This window comes from Prionailurus viverrinus, chromosome A1, assembly GCF_022837055.1.
Source record: "Prionailurus viverrinus isolate Anna chromosome A1, UM_Priviv_1.0, whole genome shotgun sequence".
Lineage (NCBI taxonomy): Eukaryota > Metazoa > Chordata > Mammalia > Carnivora > Felidae > Prionailurus > Prionailurus viverrinus.
The window spans coordinates 16317412-16340142 of record NC_062561.1 but is presented as its reverse complement, the minus strand read 5'-3'; the positions used below and the strand labels follow the sequence as shown (position 1 = coordinate 16340142).

Genomic DNA, 22731 nt, shown 5'->3' with positions numbered 1-22731 from the left:
GCTTTACAGTGCAAATAAAACTTCCATCTCTTTAAGAGAGAAAAACACTTAAAATTCTGGCACAGGATGTTCTGATCTATTTCCACTCAAAGAAATAGATTTTCCTTTGTGCAGCCATATTATTCAAGTTAATTTTAATACTTATTTACTTCTGTGATTACTCACCTAGAAAATGACAGAATGCGGTGTTTTTTGACATAGGAAAACTTGTCTCTTTGCTTTCTGATTCCTCACTGTTCCAGAGTCCATTGTTCCAGATTAGAATCCCAAATGAGCACATGCTTGATTTAGGAAGGGTCAGTAGATTATCTTACTACTAGAAATAATAAGACACACATGACAACAAAACTAAGTTGAACTTAATGCTGCTTGAATATTCCTACTAAATTAACTTTTGAAATGCTGGTGTTCTCTCAAGGATGTATAATTTCCTCTCTCTTTTTTCTCTCCCATAGAATTTAGTTTTTCTAATGATTCAGTATGATTGAATCAAGAAGTAGATTTTTGCAAGACTAGAATCACATCTTTGAAAATTGAGTCCACATGTTAACTTTTTTTCTGAATCATCTGACCTGAAGGTATGAAACACTGGTTGTCATTAGGACACTAACTCTCTTTGCTTCCCTCTGTCTTCCAGCCCAAATGTCTGTGCCCTTCAACAGATTTTAGGCACCAAAAAGAAATACTTCAGCACTTGTAGGAACTGGTACCAAGGTGCCATCTGTGGAAAGAAAACGTAAGTCTCATCTTTTCCTTAATGTCCCAGTCCCCAAAGCAACACTACGCCTTTCCTTGGACACATGCATCATTTTTCTTGAAAATATTCTCCCAAATTGAAAGCTTTAAAAACAAAAAATATATATCATAAAGGTGAATAAAGGAATTCTCCCTGCATTTCTCCCTCTGCTAGTGCACCTCTCATGAGCCTTGAATCTATGTGTCACAGAGGTCCAAAAGAGGTCGATGGCAATCACATTCCATGTAATTTGGTATGGAATCAGTGGGAGACTATGGCGTTTCTACCCTGGTTTGGCCCTCTTTTTTAGGCAAGACACTTAACCTCTATGCCTCACTTTATAAAAATGGTTTCCTCAGTTTCCTCATTTTATAAAAAAAAAAAAAAAAAAAATGGGCCAGAAAAACAAACTGATCTAAAATATCAGGATTTTTGAAGCACTAATTAATGTTTCCCTACAATCACTTGGAAATTATCTGAATTACTCCAGTTTACCTCAAAGTTTTCATCAACACTCGAAGTTGGAAAGAACTTAAGTTTCGTCTCTTCATTTAATCCAATTATTCCATCCCACACTGCCAGATCCCCAGAGGTCCACAAAGGTGATAAAGCCCATCATTGTATTTACTATTTCCATAGCCAAAAAGACAATCACTCTTTACTTAGAAGAAAATATTTTTTATTACTTGATAAACATGCATAGTGGTTTAATCTATCAATAAACCTTGGTAGGAAAATACAATCCTGAGCATATATACAAGTTGAGAGTTACTCAAGTGGTCTGATTCTTCATTTTAAAAGGAAGGAGCTGAGTCATAGAAAGAGCAAGTTGCTGTATCACAAAGTTTAGTGATACCATTCCCGATCAAGAAAAGAGTGCTTCCTATTAATTTGGACTCCACTCTTGATGAAGGATGCCTTGAGAATTAAATATCTGAATGAGAACCTGCTTAGTAGATCATCATTAAACTTTAGGTGGAAGATTGGGGGATTGTTAAAAACTTCTTCCTAACTTAATAGTATTGGCACAAATACTATATATGGCATCACTTAACTTCTTGGAGCCTTTGTTTCTTTACCTGTGAATGTCGATTTTATACTTACAGAGTTTCTGGGGGTGGGGGGTGGGTAGAATGATTTGATGATTGTGAAATCGCTAAGTAACTCACAATATCGATTGTCCTTAAGTGTAAAGTGCTTTAACAAATGGATATATGTGGGTGGGAAAAGGGGTTGTAACCAGATCCCTACCTAAAATACATAACATTATCTTTATTTCCAGATAAAAATCACATATTCAATGTATATAACCTTAGCTGGACTCTACTTCCCCATGGTAACTAAGTCTAGGACACCACAGGAGTTTGCTGCCTCTTCCTATTCATTTGCTTAATAGAGTTTCAACTGATTTGATAGAGTTACTTTTTGGCCTGGATCTAATTCCTACTTGTTTGCAGACATCTGCTAGATTTGTGAGTCATTCACACAATTACAATGCAAGTCAGTGATTGCAATGATCTTGGCCATAATGCAGGCTGGGCCCTAGCTGGGAACTCCAAAACTCTGGATTCTCCTTCCTTTGTTCACATTCTTGGTTACCATGAGGCATATTTGGAATGCACACCAACTACATAAGAAAGGACCTGCTGTCTGAAATATTCAGGGGATATCTTTACTGCATTCTTCCTGAAAGTTAGGAAAGTATGATGTAATCTCACTTTAACCATCTAAACGGTTAGAGATGCCAAGGCTTGTGCAAAGGTCATGCCAACATTCTTTCTTGCTCTCCATTAAAAAAAAAAAAAAAGAAAATCCTGTTTCAAATCCTGGCTTTTTATCAGAAACATAACAGTGTGTCCTTTGTTATACTATATTAGCTTTTTTTCCCCCAAGTAGCTTCATTTTCACAACCACATTTACATTTGTGCTCTGAAATAAATATAAATGCTAGCTGCTAGTTTCAAATAATCAAATAAATCAATAACATTGACAAGAGGAATGTCTGTTTTGCCATCTGCTTGCAGCTGCTAAAATTTCCAGAGGCATCTTTAGGACTCTTTGTATCAGTTGACAGAAATGCTTGTCTTCTCATTGAACAGTTGCTTTGCAGATTTGAAGGAAATAATTGGGCAGGTCTAATGATAAACATGAATTTCCCAAGTTTAAGATATTTTCCATAACATATATTGGCTGAATAACATAGTGTTTTGTAGTCTTCCTTTCAGCTTCCATTTTCATGAGATTTTTAGACACTATTCAGAAAATGAGGATAGATTTTCCACTTTCAGAGATATGCACAGTTATGATTCTTTTTTACTCTTGTTTCATTCTACCAACCATGTGAGAGATTTAAGTTTTGTATAGAATAAATGATCTCCTGAAAAAACCTACTTTTTTGTTTTTAAAATATCAACTCACATAACCATATTGTTCAACTATCAGTTTAAATTGCAACTGATTATTTTGGAATTTTGTTCCATCTGGTGAACTGTCTATGGTAAGGCTTATCTTTGGTTCATATTAGCAAGTGTTATAGAAATTTTTGTTACTTTAACAATTTCCTCTTCTATTCACTATTTTACGTCAAGTCCTGTACTATCAATATTGGACCAATAAATATGTGTCTCAGTTTTTTAATCATGTATAATATATGCTAAAGCTAACGTGGAAACATTCTGAATCAGTCCTTTGGCATCCAAGTATTCAAATTTATTTATATGGGGATGTTAGTGAATAAATTATTTCAGAGGCCATGCTAGGACTTGCCTAAGGTTCCCATATAGTTTCCATATGTTTCTAATACCAACTATTCTTGAAATTATTTTGAAATTGAAGAACAATTTGAAATTGGCATTCCCCACTTAAATTTGTCCATGTCTTATCTGTCAACTATCTTTAGTTGATATTCCATGCCAGAAACATTTCTTTCATTCGTGTTTCATATTTTACTGTATATATGGGTATGAATAAATAATGTTACATTTTTTTTTAATTTTTTTTTTCAACGTTTATTTATTTTTGGGACAGAGAGAGACAGAGCATGAACGGGGGAGGGTCAGAGAGAGAGGGAGACACAGAATCGGAAACTGGCTCCAGGCTCTGAGCCATCAGCCCAGAGCCTGACGCGGGGCTCGAACTCCCGGACCGGGAGATGGTGACCTGGCTGAAGTCGGACGCTTAACCGACTGCGCCACCCAGGCGCCCCAGGATTCTTTTTTTTTAACATTTATTTATTTTTGAGACAGAGAGAGACAGAGCATGAACGGGGGAGGGGCAGAGAGAGAGGGAGACACAGAATCGGAAGCAGGCTCCAGGCTCTGAGCCATCAGCCCAGAGCCCGATGCGGGGCTTGAACTCATGAACCGAGAGATCGTGACCTGAGCTGAAGTCGGACGCTTAACCGACTGAGCCACCCAGGCGCCCCTGAGAAATAGGATTCTAAGATGACAAACAGGGCCACAAATCATGGATAATCACTTAATGGACCTGGCTTCAATTTGAAAAGCTTATTTACTTTTTAAGCTATATAAGATAATTTCTTATATCATTAATATTCTCCTTTTTTCTTTTATTGTAATTTCTATCATTCTAAGAAAATATGACCTTTCTCTTAAATATATTGTTTCATTTACTCATACTTCTTGAGTACAATTATCACAACTAGAAAAAAGCCAAAATAAAATATCTGAACTAGTTAATGCATGCTTAATTGCTAAATTGCAAGATAACCAGCTTATAAGTAATTATTTTAAATTGCATGACATGGAATTTATCAATTAAAAATTACAAAATGGTCTATATCTCCTCTTCAGTGATAATATTCCCCCATTTCCAATTTTTGTTTTGTGCATTCACCTTCATATTTCTATAGAGAGGAAACAGAGAATTATGTAAAATTTTAATTAAAAATATTACTGGGTGCCTGGGTGGCTCAGTCAGTTGAGTGTCTGACTTTGGCTCAGTTCATAATCTCACGGTTCGTGAGTTCAAGCCCCATGTCCGCTCGGTGCTCACAGCTCACAGAGCCTGGAGCCTGCTTCCGATTCTCTCTCCCTCTCTCTCTGCTCCTCCCCCACTCGTGCTCTGTTTCTTACTCTCTCTCAAAAATAACAATAAATAAAAATATTTTAAAAAATATATTACCTATGCTAGAATCTGAAGAACACCAGAAAATGTCAAATGGAATTTGATAAAATGAAGATCAGGATAATATTTTTAATAAAGTAAAAAAATAAAAGAAATTAGATAGATGATTTCAGGTTACTATTTTCCCACAAAATATAGTAATTTATACAAAGTTGATTTGGATACATCTTTGCTGAATTTTCTGGTTTGTTGCCTTAATTATGCCTTATATAATTTAATACACTTTGTTAACTATGAACAGAATAGCATTTTCTTGAATATTGTATTGTCTTTGAAAACAATACAATACATTGGATTAAATAAATTAAGGGCTGTATTTAGTATGATCAAACTAATTACTGGCAATTCAAATGTAAAATAGCATTATTTTAGTTAGCAGTAGAATAGCTTTCATTGATTGAAAGGGGTTAATATATTTCCTGATGTTTCTAGTTTCTAATAACCTTATACTAATAAACATTTCTGACCATTTATAGTTTACGAAATGATTCCCAACGCATCATTTTATTCGAGACTCACAACTAGCTTGTGAGTAGGTGTCAGGGATACTATATCCATGTTAAATAGTTGGAGAAACTGACACTTGAATTTGTTAAATTACTTGCTCAAAGTCACACATCCACCAAGTATAGAACTGGGAACCATAAACCCCATTTTTCTGCCTCAAGATCCTGGAACTTTTCTATAATGCCATGACGTTGTATAGAGAAATCAAAGTAATGTAAATAACTTGATACCAGGAAATAAACAATTCTAGAGTCTCAAAAATCATCACAGTAAGTGGTATGTTTCTGCTAAGATTATAACAAAATGAATTCTATGTAGTTCCCCATTTTAATATTAATTTTCTTCTGACCTACAGGACAGTGTTATATGAATGTTGCCCTGGTTATATGAGGATGGAAGGAATGAAAGGCTGCCCAGCAGGTAAAATTTCAATTACTGAAATAAATGAGGAGCTTGTCTTGTGTGAAGAAAGAGATTTGAGGTAGCTTAGCCTGTAGAGAACCCAATTTTGTGTATGAGTGCATGTGCGTGTGTGTGTATGTGTATGTATTTAGCACCATAATAAATCCAAGATAAACCACCAATATCTTTGTGTTAATCATGAATTTGTCATGGTGAGAAAGTATTAAAACCTACTGCTCATGCATTGAATGTTGGACCAGACAATAGGAGCTTGGTCGTAACTTCAAATTAGTTCAATTTTCCTTCAAGAATGAAAATCCTCTCTACAAAATCCTTGTCTTTGAATTTGTTTACAAACATGGAGTGGACTAGTTGCAAAGGCATAATCTCTAATTGAACAGCTCTGATCTTATAACATCCCTCATATTGAAAGCTGGTTTCCTATAACTGCCAACTGGAGAAAAAAGTTAATCTATTTCCTCTTTGAAACAACTTTGAAAAAACGTTCATATATTTAATACCAATCATCACATACTTCCTTCACTATCCTCCTTTCCCCAACAGACTCTTCTCTTCTCTGGGCTAAGCATCCCCAGTTCTTCTAATATAACATAAACTTTGGAGCTGTCACCATCATGGTCACCAACACATAAAAAGCCTCTAGTCCAGTCATCTTTTTTCTGAATCTGATCCCAGACTGGTGTCTGCGATCTATGTGGGTCCCAGCATCTGAGAGAATATCATCAAGACAAATTCTTCACTTTTGGGGGCCCCTGAACTTTGGTTACTATCATTGGTAACCACATGCTATCATCAGCTCCTAATGAATTTATGATCAGTTAAAAATTGATTACAGTTCTTTCTATCGAGTTGGGTATTTCTCTAGGATTTGTTTTTCAACTTCAAGTCTTGCCTGACTATGAATACTATCAAGTCAGCTCTTTTTCTAGGATTTATATTTTCAGCTTGGGCGTAAAGATATACATGGAACTCTGTTACATTTAACTTGTTAATCTTGACTCATTTTCCTCATCCTTTTGGGGTCTTTTAAATTCTGATTTTATAATTTGATTATTAATTGTGTCACCCAGTCTTGATATATTCACAAATGTAATAACCACTTCTCCTATGGTATTATTCAAATAAGATAGGGTCAAAAAATGAATAAATAGGCTGTACCAACTTTCAGGTTGATATTCATATATTAATATTTCTTCTGAAGTTCAGGAAAAATACTCTGGAAGTGTTAGATACTTCCATCTATTTCCTTCCTGAAATTATGCTGAAAAGAAGCAGGTCTACGTATTTCTTTTAGAAATCCAAATCTATAAAAATTAATAACCCAATACCTAACAATATTATACCATTTAAGAGCCTTAAGCCAACATAAAAGAAAATATTACCTTTGGCCATTCTTTTAGTGAGAAGTGAAGAGCATATTCTTCTGTTCAGTGAATCAGAAATATTTATTGATACTTATAATTGAACTATTATTGACATAAGAGGAGTCAAACCTACATAGAGTAAGTGTTATACCAAGATGATAATTTAAAATTCATTTTCCCTCAACATGAAAGATATATGAAATAATAGTTTTCAGTGGTGTTTTATCATCTAGCACTCCAGTGACAATCTTTGTATAAAACTGATCATTCATGCAGAGAATTTTATTGCTAAAATTTTCAGTTAAATGTATTGAGGAACTTAGTATAAAGTTCAAATGAGTGTGAAACAATATTCTTGAAATATTATTCTAAGACCTTGATTTCTTGATTATTTCAGTTATGCCTATTGACCATGTTTACGGCACTCTGGGCATCGTGGGAGCCACCACAACACAACGCTATTCTGATGTCTCAAGACTGAGGGAAGAGATTGAAGGAAAGGGATCATTTACTTATTTTGCACCGAGTAATGAGGCTTGGGACAACTTGGATTCTGTAATTCACTATTTTTATTAATACAATTACTTTTATTGTAGTTATTGCATTTGAATGGATTTATTAACTTGGAAATTAATAGAAATTTTATATCTTTTTATAATAGATACATGAGGATACATAAAAGGATGAGTTACTAAATGTAAGGAGTAAAGTATTTTAATACATCCATAAGTGGAATAACTTACCCAGTAGGTTCATAGACCAATTAAGAAAGGGAAAACCAAGGGTAGACTGAACTGGTGTTTGTCATTATTCTATTTTACTCCTATCCTCTTTCTTTTTTGATGGGAAGAGATTTATTGAGTTTTAGATGACATATCTAATAGAACAGTAAGTTAAGAAGCCTAGTGGAATTTAAAATTTATTATAAAGGCATATTCTAGAGATGCAATTAATTACTTTTAATTATATGTAAATATAGATGGCTGTTCAGACATTGACATATGTATATATGTGTAGGAATATTTAAATGAAATATTGTAAATAATGAATTTGATTTTCACATTTTTTGTGCATAATCTGCTTTATAATACACTAAATTTCTAATCTGTAAAATTAGTATAGAAATATATTTCTACTTTCTATTTGATATGAAGTTGAATTGATAATTACCACTACAGTCAAATATTTAGTAAAACTTGGGCAGATTCCTCTAGATATTATCTTGCTACATTAACTGTATGTTTAATTGCTTGCGATATGGAACTCTCTCTTCTGGTTGTCTTTGACCTCATCTCTTAACAACCCTTCTGGTTCTTTTTGCTGACTCCTCTTCTTCCTTCCTTAAGAATGGGTCTTATTAAAGTCTTTACTAGGAATTAGACTCTGTTCTTTATATATACTTCTGATGACTTCAACTATGACTTTAGCGTGTATAACCATGAAATCTGTTTCTGTAGTTGCTCTCCTTGGAAATCCAGGAGAGTATTTCTAATGTCCATTTTAATATCTCCCCTTAGATACACTGCTGCATCTTTAAACAAAAAGGTATCTAAGAGAATGCTATTTTCTTTCTTCACATAAACATTTGCTTTTCTTCTGGCTTCCCCCAGTCTCCCCCCCATAATTGGGAGTATCAATCTTAGTATTCAGGCTTGAAAATTGTTAGTCATCTTATTTCTGTTCTAATTCTTACAAACTATTATTAGTTACCTATATCTCAAGTTTCATCCTCCTAATTGATACCTCCTTTTTGCTATGCATTATCACTATATTAACCTTCCTAAAGACCAGTTTAAACATTATATTCCAATGCCACAAAATCTTCAGTGGCCCTTTGTTGCCAGTTTAGTTTATACTTTAGTGAGGCATTAAAGTCTTCCACATTATTGTCCCACATACTTTTCTAAAATTCTTTCTTAATATTATCTAAGAAAGATAAAAGTATGTGCTAACCAAACTGGACAACATCTGCTCTCCCAACTTTTACCCTGTGTCAGCAACTGGACTTAGAATGATCACCACCATTCTTACCCTGTCTACCCTTCAAGATCTATTACCAAGCCTTGAATAGCTGCTCTTCCTCATTTGACCCCTAGCAGCATTTTTTTCTCCTTCTATTCTTTATATTACTATGTTTATTTTTTTTAACATTTATTTATTTTCAAGAGACAGAGGGAGACAGAGTGTGAGTGGGGGAAGGGCAGAGAGAGAGGGAGACACAGAATCGTAAGCGGGCTCCAGGCTCTGAGCTGTCAGCACAGAGCCCAATGTGGGGCTCGAACCCACTAACCATGAGATCATGACCTGAGCTGAAGTCAGACGCTTAACCAACTGAGGCAGGCGCCCCTTACTATGTTTATTTTTAACTGCCCCTATATCATAAGTACCTTAAAGATAGAGACATTCCCATTAGAGCCATATACAGTATCATGTAATATAGGATATACATATGTTACACATATATAGGATATATATTGGATTTAAAAAAAGGTACAGTATGGTTGAATTCTTGAATTTGATATGAAATAAACATAACATCCTCATTAAAATTGAAATGTTGTACAAAAATATAATGCCATTTTTGTTTTGTTTTGTTTACCATTTAAAATATTTCAAATGTCTGATAATTTCATATTGCCCTAAGCCTTTAATTTACATCAAGTTTGTCTCTCCATCAATATCTTTATTTAAAAAATTTTTTTGTTACTATAAATGTCCAAGCACTCTATCAGATTCAGGAGCCTTAACTCAGTACCTGAATTTACAAAATTACTTAATCAATTGAAATAATATAATTTTAATTATGTTGATTTGATTTGATCATCTGGGAAATGCAATAAGAAAGTAACAAGAGAGTAAGAAATAGTGTGATTATAAGTATTTTAATGATGAACCTCAATAAAATAAACTTCTACTATTTCAATTTTTCCTAGGATATCCGTAGAGGTTTGGAGAGCAATGTAAATGTTGAATTATTGAATGCTTTACATAGCCACATGGTTAATAACAGAATGTTAACCAAGGACTTAAAAAATGGCATGATTATTCCCTCAATGTATAACAATTTGGGACTTTTCATTAACCATTATCCTAATGGGGTAAGTTTCCTTAATAAAAAGTACATTTCTGAGTAATAGCACCCTTAATTTTTTCTATACCTTTTTATAATCACAGAAACAGTAAAATGTTAGTGACTGTTATATTATGCCTTTTTCCAACATTTATAGCATGTAAATTTCTAATTCAGTGGCTGATTTCTACTAGAGAGTGATTGTGAGGAAGAAATTAAATTCACAGTTGACTGATAGCAGACTTAGATGTTCTTAATAAAGGAGATTTTACTAGTTGATATGTTTTAAAAATAACAACCTAAGAAAAAATAGTAAATAAGAGTTTATCAAAGAATAATCACAGAATGAGTATTCCTTTATTCATCCTCTACCTACTGTACTGATTTATGTTCTTGTGTATTTAGAGAAGAGTCTTTGTGGGAACCTTCCAGCAGAGTCATAGGGCTCTTTCAACAAATTTCCAGGGATGAAAAGGGTCAACAATGAGGCAATAATTAGGAAATCACTGCAATAGAACTGATTATATTTGTTCAATAATTATTTCTCTCTCTCAGAACTTATTTTAGGACCAGTAGAATTTTTTTTAATGTAACTCATTGATCTGCATTTGAAATAGTTTATGACTATGTCTATAAAGGGAAGAGAAGGAAAACAAGCAATAACTCAAATGAAAAAAAATGCTTTTTTTGCCTTAGTTTCTAGATTTGTTGAGTGTAACTGGATAGGGTTTTCAACTGGTCCTATTTCCTCTTAGTTTCTTTTTTAGACAGAACAATATATGTCTTCATCCTCAACATTTACATTTAGAATGTCGGTTCCTTCATGTTACATTTACCAGCAGAAATGAAAAATAATGGCCTTGCAGTCTCAGTGGTCAATGGATGGCTCTGATTTCTGCACTTGGATTTTCCCAAATAATTATAGGTTGTCACTGTTAACTGCGCTCGAATCATCCATGGGAACCAGATTGCAACAAATGGTGTTGTACATGTCATTGATCGTGTCCTTACGCAAATTGGTACCTCAATTCAAGACTTCATTGAAGCAGAAGATGAACTCTCATCTTTTAGAGTAAGTAGAAGAAATAACAGCAGATTGCCTCGGACCATTGAAACATCTCCTTTCTCTCTCAGAGTCTAACCATAAAATGCTATTTTATTTTATTTTATTTTATTTTATTTTATTTTATTTTTCAACGTTTATTTATTTATTTATTGGGACAGAGAGAGACAGAGCATGAACGGGGGAGGGGCAGAGAGAGAGGGAGACACAGAATCGGAAACAGGCTCCAGGCTCTGAGCCATCAGCCCAGAGCCTGACGCGGGGCTCGAACTCCCGGACCGGGAGATGGTGACCTGGCTGAAGTCGGACGCTTAACCGACTGCACCACCCAGGCGCCCCATAAAATGCTATTTTAAAACTCTGGCAGAAATATAACAAATGTGTTTCTTGAAATGAAAAGACTTTTATTTTACACGGAAGAAATCATCTCCTATGACATAATCATATTTATTTGGACATGACAGATAAAGAATGGTTAGTTATGTGCCCATAGTGTATTTGGTGTATTTAGTATGTGTCCATCTCAGTTACATGTACTGCTGGATATTGCTGCAGTCAAACAAGCATGGGCAGAATTCCCATTATTACAAAAAAAGTTGGAAAGGACATAGTTGGTTGTGTCAAAAAATGTTTTAAAGATCTAGCAAGAACAAACTTCTATAGTTTTCTATACAATCAGCTCCCTGCATCAGCCTAGGTGAAGTGTGTTGTCATTTGCCTTTGGATTTGCAGTGTGCAAGCCTCTAAAAAGCATATTTGTGTTTCAGGCAGCTGCTATCACATCTGATATTCTGGAGGCCCTTGGAAGAGATGGTCACTTCACTCTCTTTGCTCCCACCAATGAGGCTTTTGAGAAGCTTCCACGAGGCGTCCTAGAAAGGATCATGGGAGACAAAGTGGCTTCTGAAGGTACTAAAAATTTCCTCCTCTTTGAGAACCCTCCCAGAATTCCAAGAAGAAAAGAGAAAAAAAAAAAAAAGATTAAGTCATGCCAAGATTATCAGCTTTTATAAGCAAAGGCAAAGACAAACTTTTGTTCTTAAGGTGGACTCTAAAAATCTTAAAAGAAAACAAAGCCCTTGAAAGAGTAGGCAGAGTAATTAAATAATGAATTTAAAAGATAAGAATATCCTAAAGATCACATTCCTTTTGTACTGCTTTCAAGTAAATAAATAGCAGGCATTAAAAAGGATTTAGTCATTGTTGAAAATAAATATTAGATCATCAAATTTTAATATCATATATGTATTATGCAATGCTTTTCATTTTAAATTTATGCTAAAAGATATCATTGAGTTGAGAAAACTTCATGGTTCTCTTTGGCCATTACTTATTTGATACACAGAATTTGCCTTCTTTCTAATCTCCCTTTCTATTTTCAAATAGATTTTACATTGTGAGTAGTACATTTAACTTAGCCTCTCCCAAAATATATTTTGAATGATTTAAAATGAAAAACTTGGATGATGCAGATATGGATAAAATCCAGTTGAGGCATTAAAATTCCTTCAGGTATCTTCCAAGAAATCATCTTCATTTTGTCTATTCTCCAGATGTTTTCTTTAGGGAATGATTTGTCTTACCCTACTAATCTTCCGCTACTAATGTCTTTACAAATTATATGTAGACATTCTGTTATGAGTGGCTAAGGCAAGAGGTTGCTTGGGCACTTAGGAACAGTTATCACAAATAAATACAGGCCTTTTGAAAGGAGCAACTCTTCTTTTTTTTCACATCAGAAATTACTTTCTTATGACAGTGAAAACTTTCTCTAACACGTTTTCTAGTGCTACACAAATCATTTCACACAACCGATCTCTTCTTCCTACTGAGCTGAGCTATTTCTATTGTATAGTTAATGGAAGAAGCTTTCCTAGAACATAAAGAGAACTTAAAAATCTTCAGCCAATACTTAAGTCTTATATGTATTTTATTTTTTAGGAATAATTAGTTCCACAGTGAAACACATCTTTTAAGGGTTAAGTGCAGTTTCTCTTGATCTAAAAACTTGCTGTTTTTAATTTATTCTCCAGCCCTCATGAAGTACCACCTTTTGAACACCCTCCAGTGTTCTGAGGCAATTATGGGAGGAGCAGTCTTTGAGACTCTGGAAGGAAACACCATTGAGATAGGATGTGACGGTGACAGTATAACAGTAAATGGAATCAAAATGGTGAACAAAAAAGATATCGTGACAAATAATGGTGTTATCCATTTGATTGATCAGGTCCTAATTCCTGATTCTGGTGAGCAACAGTTTCATATTCTTCTACCTACTACTGTTTACCAATTATGATGCCTCAAGAATAAGTCTATGAAAAATGAATGTGTAGTATAAGGAATGGTATGTGAAGCACAGATACAAAATAGTGAACTGAGTACTAAAATAGGTAGCTTGTTAATCACAGGCATTCCATGCATGGAACATCAGCTTTCCAGAGTTTCTAACACTTCATAATTTATCAAGGTTCTCAAAGTACCATGGTTTTTCCTGAAAACAGAGGGAAAGATATAACCAAATGGTCAGCTTTGGATAAATGAAAGAACTATGGCATTCACAACAGCAGAGAGAGGAGGAAGATGAGGAATAGAGAATTGAAGACAATGAAAAGTAAGAAGCCAGAAAGATATTTTCTTTTCGAAATTTTCTGTATCAACCCCAAAAAAGGGAATCTGGAACTATTACTAGGGAAGGGCAGACTATCTTATCACATTGTGATTGCAGTAAATAGCTTATAGAAAACAGCCAAGAATTGATTTACTGACTTCCGAATGATGATAATAACAATGATGACGTTGTTGGGATGGTGATGGTTTCCTTTACAGCTAAACAAGTTATTGAGCTGGCTGGAAATCAGCAAACCACTTTCACAGACCTCGTGGCCCAACTAGGCTTGGCATCTGCTTTGCGGCCAGATGGAGAATATACTTTGCTGGCCCCTGTGAATAATGCGTTTTCAGGTATGTACTGGATACTGTCATTCCTACTCTCCCACCACCCCCCACCAACCTTCACACACTATTTTTCTTCACCATGATTGTCTGCGTTAAGGAATAACAGACATTCTACAAGGTGCTGATTATTACTTTATTGACTACACATCATTAGCACTATGTCGTCTCTGTTAAAATGTCCTTCATTTCAAAACATTTCATTAGAATAGATAATAGCCTACAGGGAGTGAAAGTTTTTGATAAAGGATGTTCAGTTATTCTATGACTCTAATCATGTTTCCAGCACACTTAAGGTATGTATTAATAGATCTTAAGAAAAATAAATCTGATTTGTTTATTTAACACCAACATAATATTTAAGAAAAAATAAGTATATTTTCCATCTCAAAATTTGATGTGAGGTGTCAAATTATAAATAAATAAAAGCAAGAGACTATTTATTATCACTTTCATATTATGATGCAAACTATAATTATAAGTATTTTATCTAAGAGCTGCTAATCAAGGATGGTGTTTAGATTAATGCAACCTGCCACTTTTTCCAGAAAAGTGATTTCATAAAGATGTATTTAAATTATAAGGCAAAATTGAGTAGTTAAAAAACAAGCATTATTTTTAAAATATTTTTTGAAATGCTAAATTGTGGTACATAGTGTTATTAACAAAAAATTCAAATTCCTAGAAATACTATTATTCCTCTATGTAATAGCTATATCCACATGTGTTGACATTAACCCACGTTTAAGAGAGTGTATGTATTTTGATTTTCTCTTCAGAGGTAAATATAAATTTATAAATGATTCATCCATAGTATTTCATGTGATTAATGTATATCAAATTCTCAGAAAAAATCTTGGCCAATATTAGAGCTTAACTTTTGCCAATGACCACACAACACTATGTAGCCCTTATAGAGATGGAGTCCATCGTTTGGACTCCTCCGAATGATGTTATACTCATTTGATGGAATATCTCAGAGTTCCTAATTGGTGCATAGAATTCATATACTTGAGCAGTTAGTTGACTCATATACGTTTTGAGCGCAGAATCCACAATATGGGTAGTATTAGGGATTTCCCATTTTCATGATTTTTTCTTACCAGGAGGAATTTTAATGCTTTCTAATTAATCCTTGTCCTCGTGAATTTATTTATAGATGATACTCTGAGCATGGATCAGCGGCTTCTTAAATTAATTCTTCAGAATCACATACTGAAAGTAAAAGTTGGGCTTAATGAGCTTTACAATGGACAAAAACTTGAAACCATTGGAGGCAAACAGCTCAGAGTCTTTGTCTATCGAACAGTAAGTAAATCAGGAAAATATAAGACATCCACATTGGCCTAAATGTCAAATGACATGTCCTTGTCTAAGAATGGTGTTATAATGAAAGTTTCTAGAACTTTATTAATGTGGTTTTATAATAGTAAATATTCAGAGGAGGATCAGGGAACTGAGTAATGTATGAAAAGACTGTGAAGAAAGGACACAAAAAGTGCAATGTAATAATAAATCAGATAATTTGAGTTTGTTTCATTATAAATAACTTTATGTTCTAAGGCATTTATTATTTCAATTCTAGAAATCACTAAAAGTTCTCTAAAGCAAGCTTTTGATTTATGAAGTCTTGTGCAGTTTACAAGGTAATTTTTTATAGACACATAAAGATCTCTGATGTCTATAAAATGGCTCTGACATATTTTTTCTGAGGGAAAATTTCTAGAAAGTATTACTAATGAAGATTACAATTCAACTAGCAGTGCTGTTCAATTTCTGTCCAGGTAACAAATGCATCTACAGCTCAAAGGTTTCATAGGAAGTCAAGCATTACCTGATAGGGCGCACAGCAGCTGCTCACTATGGCTCCACAATTCCATGACACACATTTTACAGGCTGCAGAAAATGGGCTGCATATACATATATTTGTTCAAAAACACTACAAAATAAATTGACAGGGACTCGCAGTCAGGAAAATATAATAAATATTTGTGAAGATCACAAAAGGCACTGAAATCAGGAATAAAGAAGGTCCTAAAGAGTTAAAGGGCAAAAGTTTCTTAAAGGGGGTGTGGAAGAATGGTTAGAACCTGGAGAGGAATGATGAAAGATGTAGGCATGGAATTCTATGGAATTTTTGTTACTTCCTGATGAAACCATTTCCTCGTGAATTTTTGTTATTTCCTGATGATGATACATAGAGTAGCCTAGCTAGTAACTGACCGAATAAGAAGTGTGAGATCAGATTGTACCAGACCATAAAAACAGAATTGAGATGCTGTTTCTTCCAGTCACAGAGGTCAGAAGACCTCTTAGAAGAGTCATTCCAGAAACTCAACTATGCAACTACTTCCACTTAGGACATCTCGATTAAGGACATACACAGCTGTGTCTTTCTTTTTTTTTTTTTGCTAGGCTGTCTGCATTGAAAATTCATGCATGGTGAGAGGAAGCAAACAAGGAAGAAATGGTGCCATTCACATATTCCGAGAGATCATCAAACCAGCAGAGAAATCCCTCCATGAAAAACTAAAACAAGATAAACGCTTTAGGTAAGCCTATTAGTTTCATTTATCCACACACACACACACACACACACACACACAAGAGAGAGAGAGCAAGAACTATTAACATAGTTTTGTTTCATAGTATTCCAAAAGGCATTCAGTATTCAATAATACTGAACGTAGAATTTACAGTAAGAAGTCCATGCAAATGTTTTCAAAACTGAAATATGTTAACACTATTTTACTTCCTAGTTCACCATAATATGATTTGGTGAGTGAAATAATTTAATAGATGGACTTATTCCTTGCAAATTTTTTTTGTATTTAAGTTTTTTAATGTTTTTTTTAATTTTTTTAACGTTTATTTATTTTTGAGACAGAGAGAGACAGAGCATGAACGGGGGAGGGTCAGAGAGAGAGGGAGACACAGAATCGGAAACAGGCTCCAGGCTCTGAGCTGTCAGCCCAGAGCCTGATGCGGGGCTCGAACTCACGGACCGCGAGATCATGACCTGAGCCGAAGTTGTCTGCTTAACCAACTGAGCCACCCAGACGCCCCAAGTTTTTAAATGTTAAAATCATTAATAATTATTAATAATTAAAATAATACATATTTCATTAGTATTTTATTAATAAACATTAAATATTTAATTTTTAAAAATGACATTATATACTAGCCAAGACTAGTTTGTAGAATTTTAAATGAAAACTACACGCTTCTTTTTGTTATAAAGTGTGACCTTATTAAGTTTTATAGGATAAAAACCACGTTTAGGAAATTAAACAAAAATTTTTTTAATGTTTATGCATTTTTGAGAGAGAGAGAGGGAGAGAGAAAGAGAACATGAATAGGGGAGGGGGAGAGAGAGAGGGAGACACAGAACTCGAAAAAGATTCCAGGCTCTGCACTGTCAGCACAGAGCCTGACATGGGGCTCAAACCCACGAACTGTGAGATCATGACCTGAACCAAAATTGGACGCTTAACTGACTGAGCCACTCAGGCACTCCCCGAGTTTAGGAAATTTTAAAAACCATATGTATATTTAAATAATTTCCCCCTGATTAAACTTTCTTAACAGGTAAACTGCATCTGAACTATGAAAATGTATGAACATTTTCTCATGCTTTCCAGAATATATGGATGCTCTTTTATTCCATGCATTGTGGGTGAGCATACCTAAATCTAAATCTAACAGAATAAATATACATATCTTTCCTGCTTAGCATTTTCCTCAGCCTACTTGAAGCCGCAGACCTGAAAGAGCTCCTGACACAACCTGGGGATTGGACCTTATTTGTCCCAACCAATGATGCCTTTAAGGGAATGACAAATGAAGAAAAAGAAATTCTGATTCGTGAGTAAAAGTGGATACCAGATATTTGTCCTTTGTGTTCAGGATCTCATTTCTTCCTCAAGCATTCCTGCACAGAAGTCAGCCTCAAAAATGTCCCCACTTTAATATTCATGCCTAGCATTAGTTCCCTTTAATTCCACATGGAATATACGGAAAGTCACTCATTAATGTTCTTAATTACATTAGTAATTACATTACATTAGCAGTTGCTTGCCGTCATGTTGTTGACCTAGATGTTCACTTATGCTATTTCTATTCGAGTCCACACAACTAGGTGACAAGGAAAGAAACAATTCCAATTCCAAAAATGATTTGATTTTTTTCCTCCCAGTAAGTTGGCTAATATTTTGATTGAACAGACTGAAGTGACTGTTTTGACATGGCATTCGTTGATAGCAACTTGAAGGAACAATGAAATGATGAGAAATCACAGTGTGGAAAAACTAAAGACAAAGAAATATTTTTATCCTTAGTTTTTCTAGTATCAAATTATCAAAAAATATGACACGTTATAAATAAATATATATTTTTCCCTCCAGGAGACAAAAATGCCCTTCAAAACATCATCCTTTATCACCTGACACCAGGAGTTTTCATTGGAAAGGGATTCGAACCTGGTGTTACTAACATTCTGAAGACCACACAAGGAAGCAAAATCTATCTGAAAGGAGTGAGTTCTCTAGAATGAATTTATGATAGCATTCACTTATTGTTCAATTATCTTCGTGTTAATTTTTCATTAAACTTCTCACTGATGTTATCCCCTGTTTTGATAGGTAAATGATACACTTCTGGTGAATGAAGTGAAATCAAAAGAATCTGACATCATGACAACGAATGGTGTCATTCATGTTGTAGATAAACTCCTCTACCCAGCAGGTTGGTAATTACCGAACTCACTATTGGGCTACATCTTTTTCAACAGAAGCGTATATTTGTATTTCAAATGCTCTTATCAATATTAATTTAATATTCCTCTTCATAGACACACCTGTTGGAAATGATCAGCTACTGGAAATCCTTAATAAACTGATCAAATACATCCAGATTAAGGTACAGAACATTATTGGATTTGTTCCTAAACAGATATTGCAGGTTTTACATAAAAGACTAGAAATGTATACATGAGTAGCTTAGATGTACCCTGGACTTGGACCGCTCTTTGTTGATTATGTACCATTGGCTCACCCGTGAGTAAATGAGATAATTTCTTTATGGTTTTATTCTACAAATATCTCTGAAACCTACTTGGGCTCAAGCACTGTATTAACTATAATGGGAAATGTTAAGCTGAATCAGAGATGCCCCTTTATTTAAAAAATACAGTCCAGTTGGAAAGAAAAGAAATGCAGATAAAAAATACTATAATCTTTCTATCACCAAATGCCTTTGCTACAGAATATAAGGGAAAGAGAAAGTATGTACTTGTAAAAAAATTATCACTCATCACAGTAGTTAAAGGCAAAAAAGTATTTTCCCCCTTTATCCTTATAAAGTCAAAGTATCAGAAAACATATGAAATATTATTTAATAAACATTTAACTTTGGATTAACTATTCCATAATTTTTAAGACTCTTGAGTAACACCTTCAATAATTTTTACGCCATCTGACCCAATAGCAGGAGATTGTAAAATGGTTTATATGAAGACTTCATTTCTATTAAATGTAATGATACCTTCACTATTTTCACTTTAGTAAGAATTAAAGTGGTGCCATGATTTTGTTAGTAAAACTACTAATTTCATGTTACTAAATACAAGTGTATTTATTTTCAGTTTGTTCGTGGTAGCACCTTCAAAGAAATCCCCATGACTGTCTACAGTAAGTACATAATGAATATTTGTCACATACAAGTGACAAGATGTACAAAAAAGAAAACACAATATTTACTTTGTACTTGGAAGTTATTGATAATCTGGTATTTAGAATTCCAAACAATGGCAAATTTCATCCCACTTGACACAGGCTTAAGGTCTGGATGAGACCTCTCAGCCAGAGCCATTACCATTCAGCCTCTATGGACCACTTTCCCATTCATCTGAAAAACAAGAATGATAGGATATGGGAATAGCAGTAAAACATAATTGCTAGCATGGAAAAAAAAAGACATACAAACATACGAAGAGGAGAGACAGCCAAAAGGCATTCCAGAGCTATCTGAAAATTCAGATGTATGGACACAGAAGTAACACTGCTGAAGGATTTGTAGTTCATTCCACCCTCAAGCCATCAGCTTTCTAAGGGCACGGTGGGAAGGGTGTGCCAAAGAATCCTAATGTTTATGAATTGGCAGTTCAAAAACTCTACCCATCCAAAAGTGGATGGGGAGAAATCCAAATCCAAAAATTGGTCTTTGCCAGGCAATAAACCTAAGTTCCTAGATTCCAAGGTTCTTTTATCCCTGACTTTACCAGATTATCAAAATTAAACCTCTACTACTTAACAATGGTAAAGGGCATTTCATTCTCATAACTGTGACATGTAGTATTCTTTTTCCAATGTGCTTTTTTCATCATTTGTCTTTTTGCTTTCCTTTGTTGTAGCTTTCAAAGCAGAAATTCTTTTCATTTTGTTTTGACTCTACAATTAAACACTCAAAATGCACCAGTAGTAAAAGGATTACTTCAATTCCCACATTTACCCTGGCTAGAAAATAACTCCATTTTATACTGTGATCATTCTGTTATTTGATAGAAAAAAATCCTTAAGATTTACACTAGATATGGAAAAAGAATAAAGAAAATGTAAGGAGCAAAACAAAATGTCTGCTGATTTCAATGATGTAATAATAACACATGCAAATCCAGTATCAGGCCAGCTCAGCACTGTTTGAAAGATGGAGCTGGAATAGCTATGATTCAACCTGGTATAAATTCCAGTATGGAAGTATACAATCTTGTATATATTTTATAACAAATTAAAGAATCATTATGGGCTCTATTCATCAGAAATGTTATGTCATCTTTCTCACTAAAGATGTATAACTATACTACATTTCTTTACCTTTCCTACTTTATCCATTAAAGGTCCACTACTTTCTACTTGTGCCAATGCAATATTTTGCTTCGAGTGAGCCACAATCTTATAATTCCTTTATTTTCCTCTCTTAAAATTGGATCCTCACTCACAGAAAATACGTTACGATTTACGAAAATATGTAAGTCTAATACACCTTGTCTACCTACTCAAAGCTCTTGAAACTGCTCAGAGATTTGCATTCTGATGCCAGATGTTTCTTTAACTCCTCGCCACATGGAAATGCTGCTATTTAGAAGTGTCCCTCAAAAAGAGGTGGAGAATAATTAAAACTAAGATTCCATTTTTATGTTCCTTTATTGACTTGTCTCTAAAATTTCTTTAATTTCCTTGCTATATATTATTCTTATCCCCAAAATATCATAGTTTTCAATTGTATGGGGAAAAAATTCTCTTTAGTATATGTTGCCAAATACATAACATTTGAGGTACAGCAGAATAAAATCAGTATTTGATCCTCAGCCCAGGACTTGTCAAAACTATTTAAGTCTTCAGTCAAGCAAGATTGAAACAAAGCTACCAACCTATAGCAACATCCCATACTTTGAGTCCCACTTGAAAATTTATGCTAAAAGTAATTAACCCATTTTGATAGTAGCAGCAGAGACCTCTGTGGATTTAGTTTTGTTTTTTTTTTTTTTTTTCAACGTTTATTTATTTTTGGGACAGAGAGAGACAGAGCATGAACGGGGGAGGGTCAGAGAGAGAGGGAGACACAGTATCGGAAACAGGCTCCAGGCTCTGAGCCATCAGCCCAGAGCCCGACGCGGGGCTCGAACTCCCAGACCGCGAGATCGTGACCTGGCTGAAGTCGGACGCTTAACCGACTGCGCCACCCAGGCGCCCCTGTGGATTTAGTTTTCATGGAAAGGTTTCCTGTGGCAAGACCACTTGTGGGATCAGTAATTAGATGCATAGATTTGACATATATTAGAGCTTCATAATTTAAGATTTCAAGATATAAAATTTGATATGACTGAAACATAGTCACAATTAAAGTCTGGAACTCATAGGAATTTTTAAAAGTTGACACAGCTAAACATTTCAGAAACCAAAGGTGACAATGTGACAGAAACCCAAATTGTGCTAACATCTCCTCTCTAATGTGTCAACACAATCTGTTATAATTGCAGTTAGCTTTAGTGTGGCCCACTATCTAATGGAGCCGTCATTTAAAAAAAAACATTTTTAATGTTTATTTATTTTTAATGTTTATGTATTTTTGAGAGACAGAGAATGAGCAGGGGAGGAACAGAGAGAGAGGGAGACACAGAATCTGAAGCAGGCTCCAGGCTCTGAGCTGTCAGCACAGAGCCGGACACGGGGCTCAAACTCACGTGCTGTGAGATCATGACCTGAGCCGAAGTCAGCTGCTCAACCGACTGAGCCACCCAGGCGCCCTAACGTTTATTTATTTTTGAGAGAAAGAGAGAGACAGACAGAGAGTGAGTTGGGGTGGAGGGTGGTAGAGAGAGAGGGAGACACAGAATCTGAAGTAGGCTCCAGGCTCTGAGCTGTCAGCAGAGCCCGACACAGGACTTGAACCCACAAGCTGTGAGATCATGAC

General features: G+C 34.7%; 1 protein-coding gene across 7 annotated transcripts in view; it reads left to right on the top strand.

Moving 5' to 3' along the window:
* POSTN (periostin) overlaps positions 1 to 22731 on the top strand; it is a 36081-nt gene that overhangs the window by 823 nt on the left and 12527 nt on the right. For all 7 annotated transcript variants that reach the window (XM_047875201.1, XM_047875191.1, XM_047875182.1 and 4 more), the window contains exons 2-16: positions 638 to 736; positions 5745 to 5809; positions 7574 to 7731; positions 10110 to 10274; positions 11172 to 11318; positions 12077 to 12218; positions 13343 to 13555; positions 14136 to 14270; positions 15421 to 15569; positions 16678 to 16814; positions 17996 to 18126; positions 18666 to 18796; positions 18903 to 19005; positions 19112 to 19179; positions 19904 to 19949. In XM_047875201.1, coding sequence (XP_047731157.1) covers positions 638 to 736; positions 5745 to 5809; positions 7574 to 7731; positions 10110 to 10274; positions 11172 to 11318; positions 12077 to 12218; positions 13343 to 13555; positions 14136 to 14270; positions 15421 to 15569; positions 16678 to 16814; positions 17996 to 18126; positions 18666 to 18796; positions 18903 to 19005; positions 19112 to 19179; positions 19904 to 19949 — 1889 coding nt within the window. The remainder of the gene's footprint in view (positions 1 to 637; positions 737 to 5744; positions 5810 to 7573; positions 7732 to 10109; positions 10275 to 11171; positions 11319 to 12076; positions 12219 to 13342; positions 13556 to 14135; positions 14271 to 15420; positions 15570 to 16677; positions 16815 to 17995; positions 18127 to 18665; positions 18797 to 18902; positions 19006 to 19111; positions 19180 to 19903; positions 19950 to 22731) is intronic.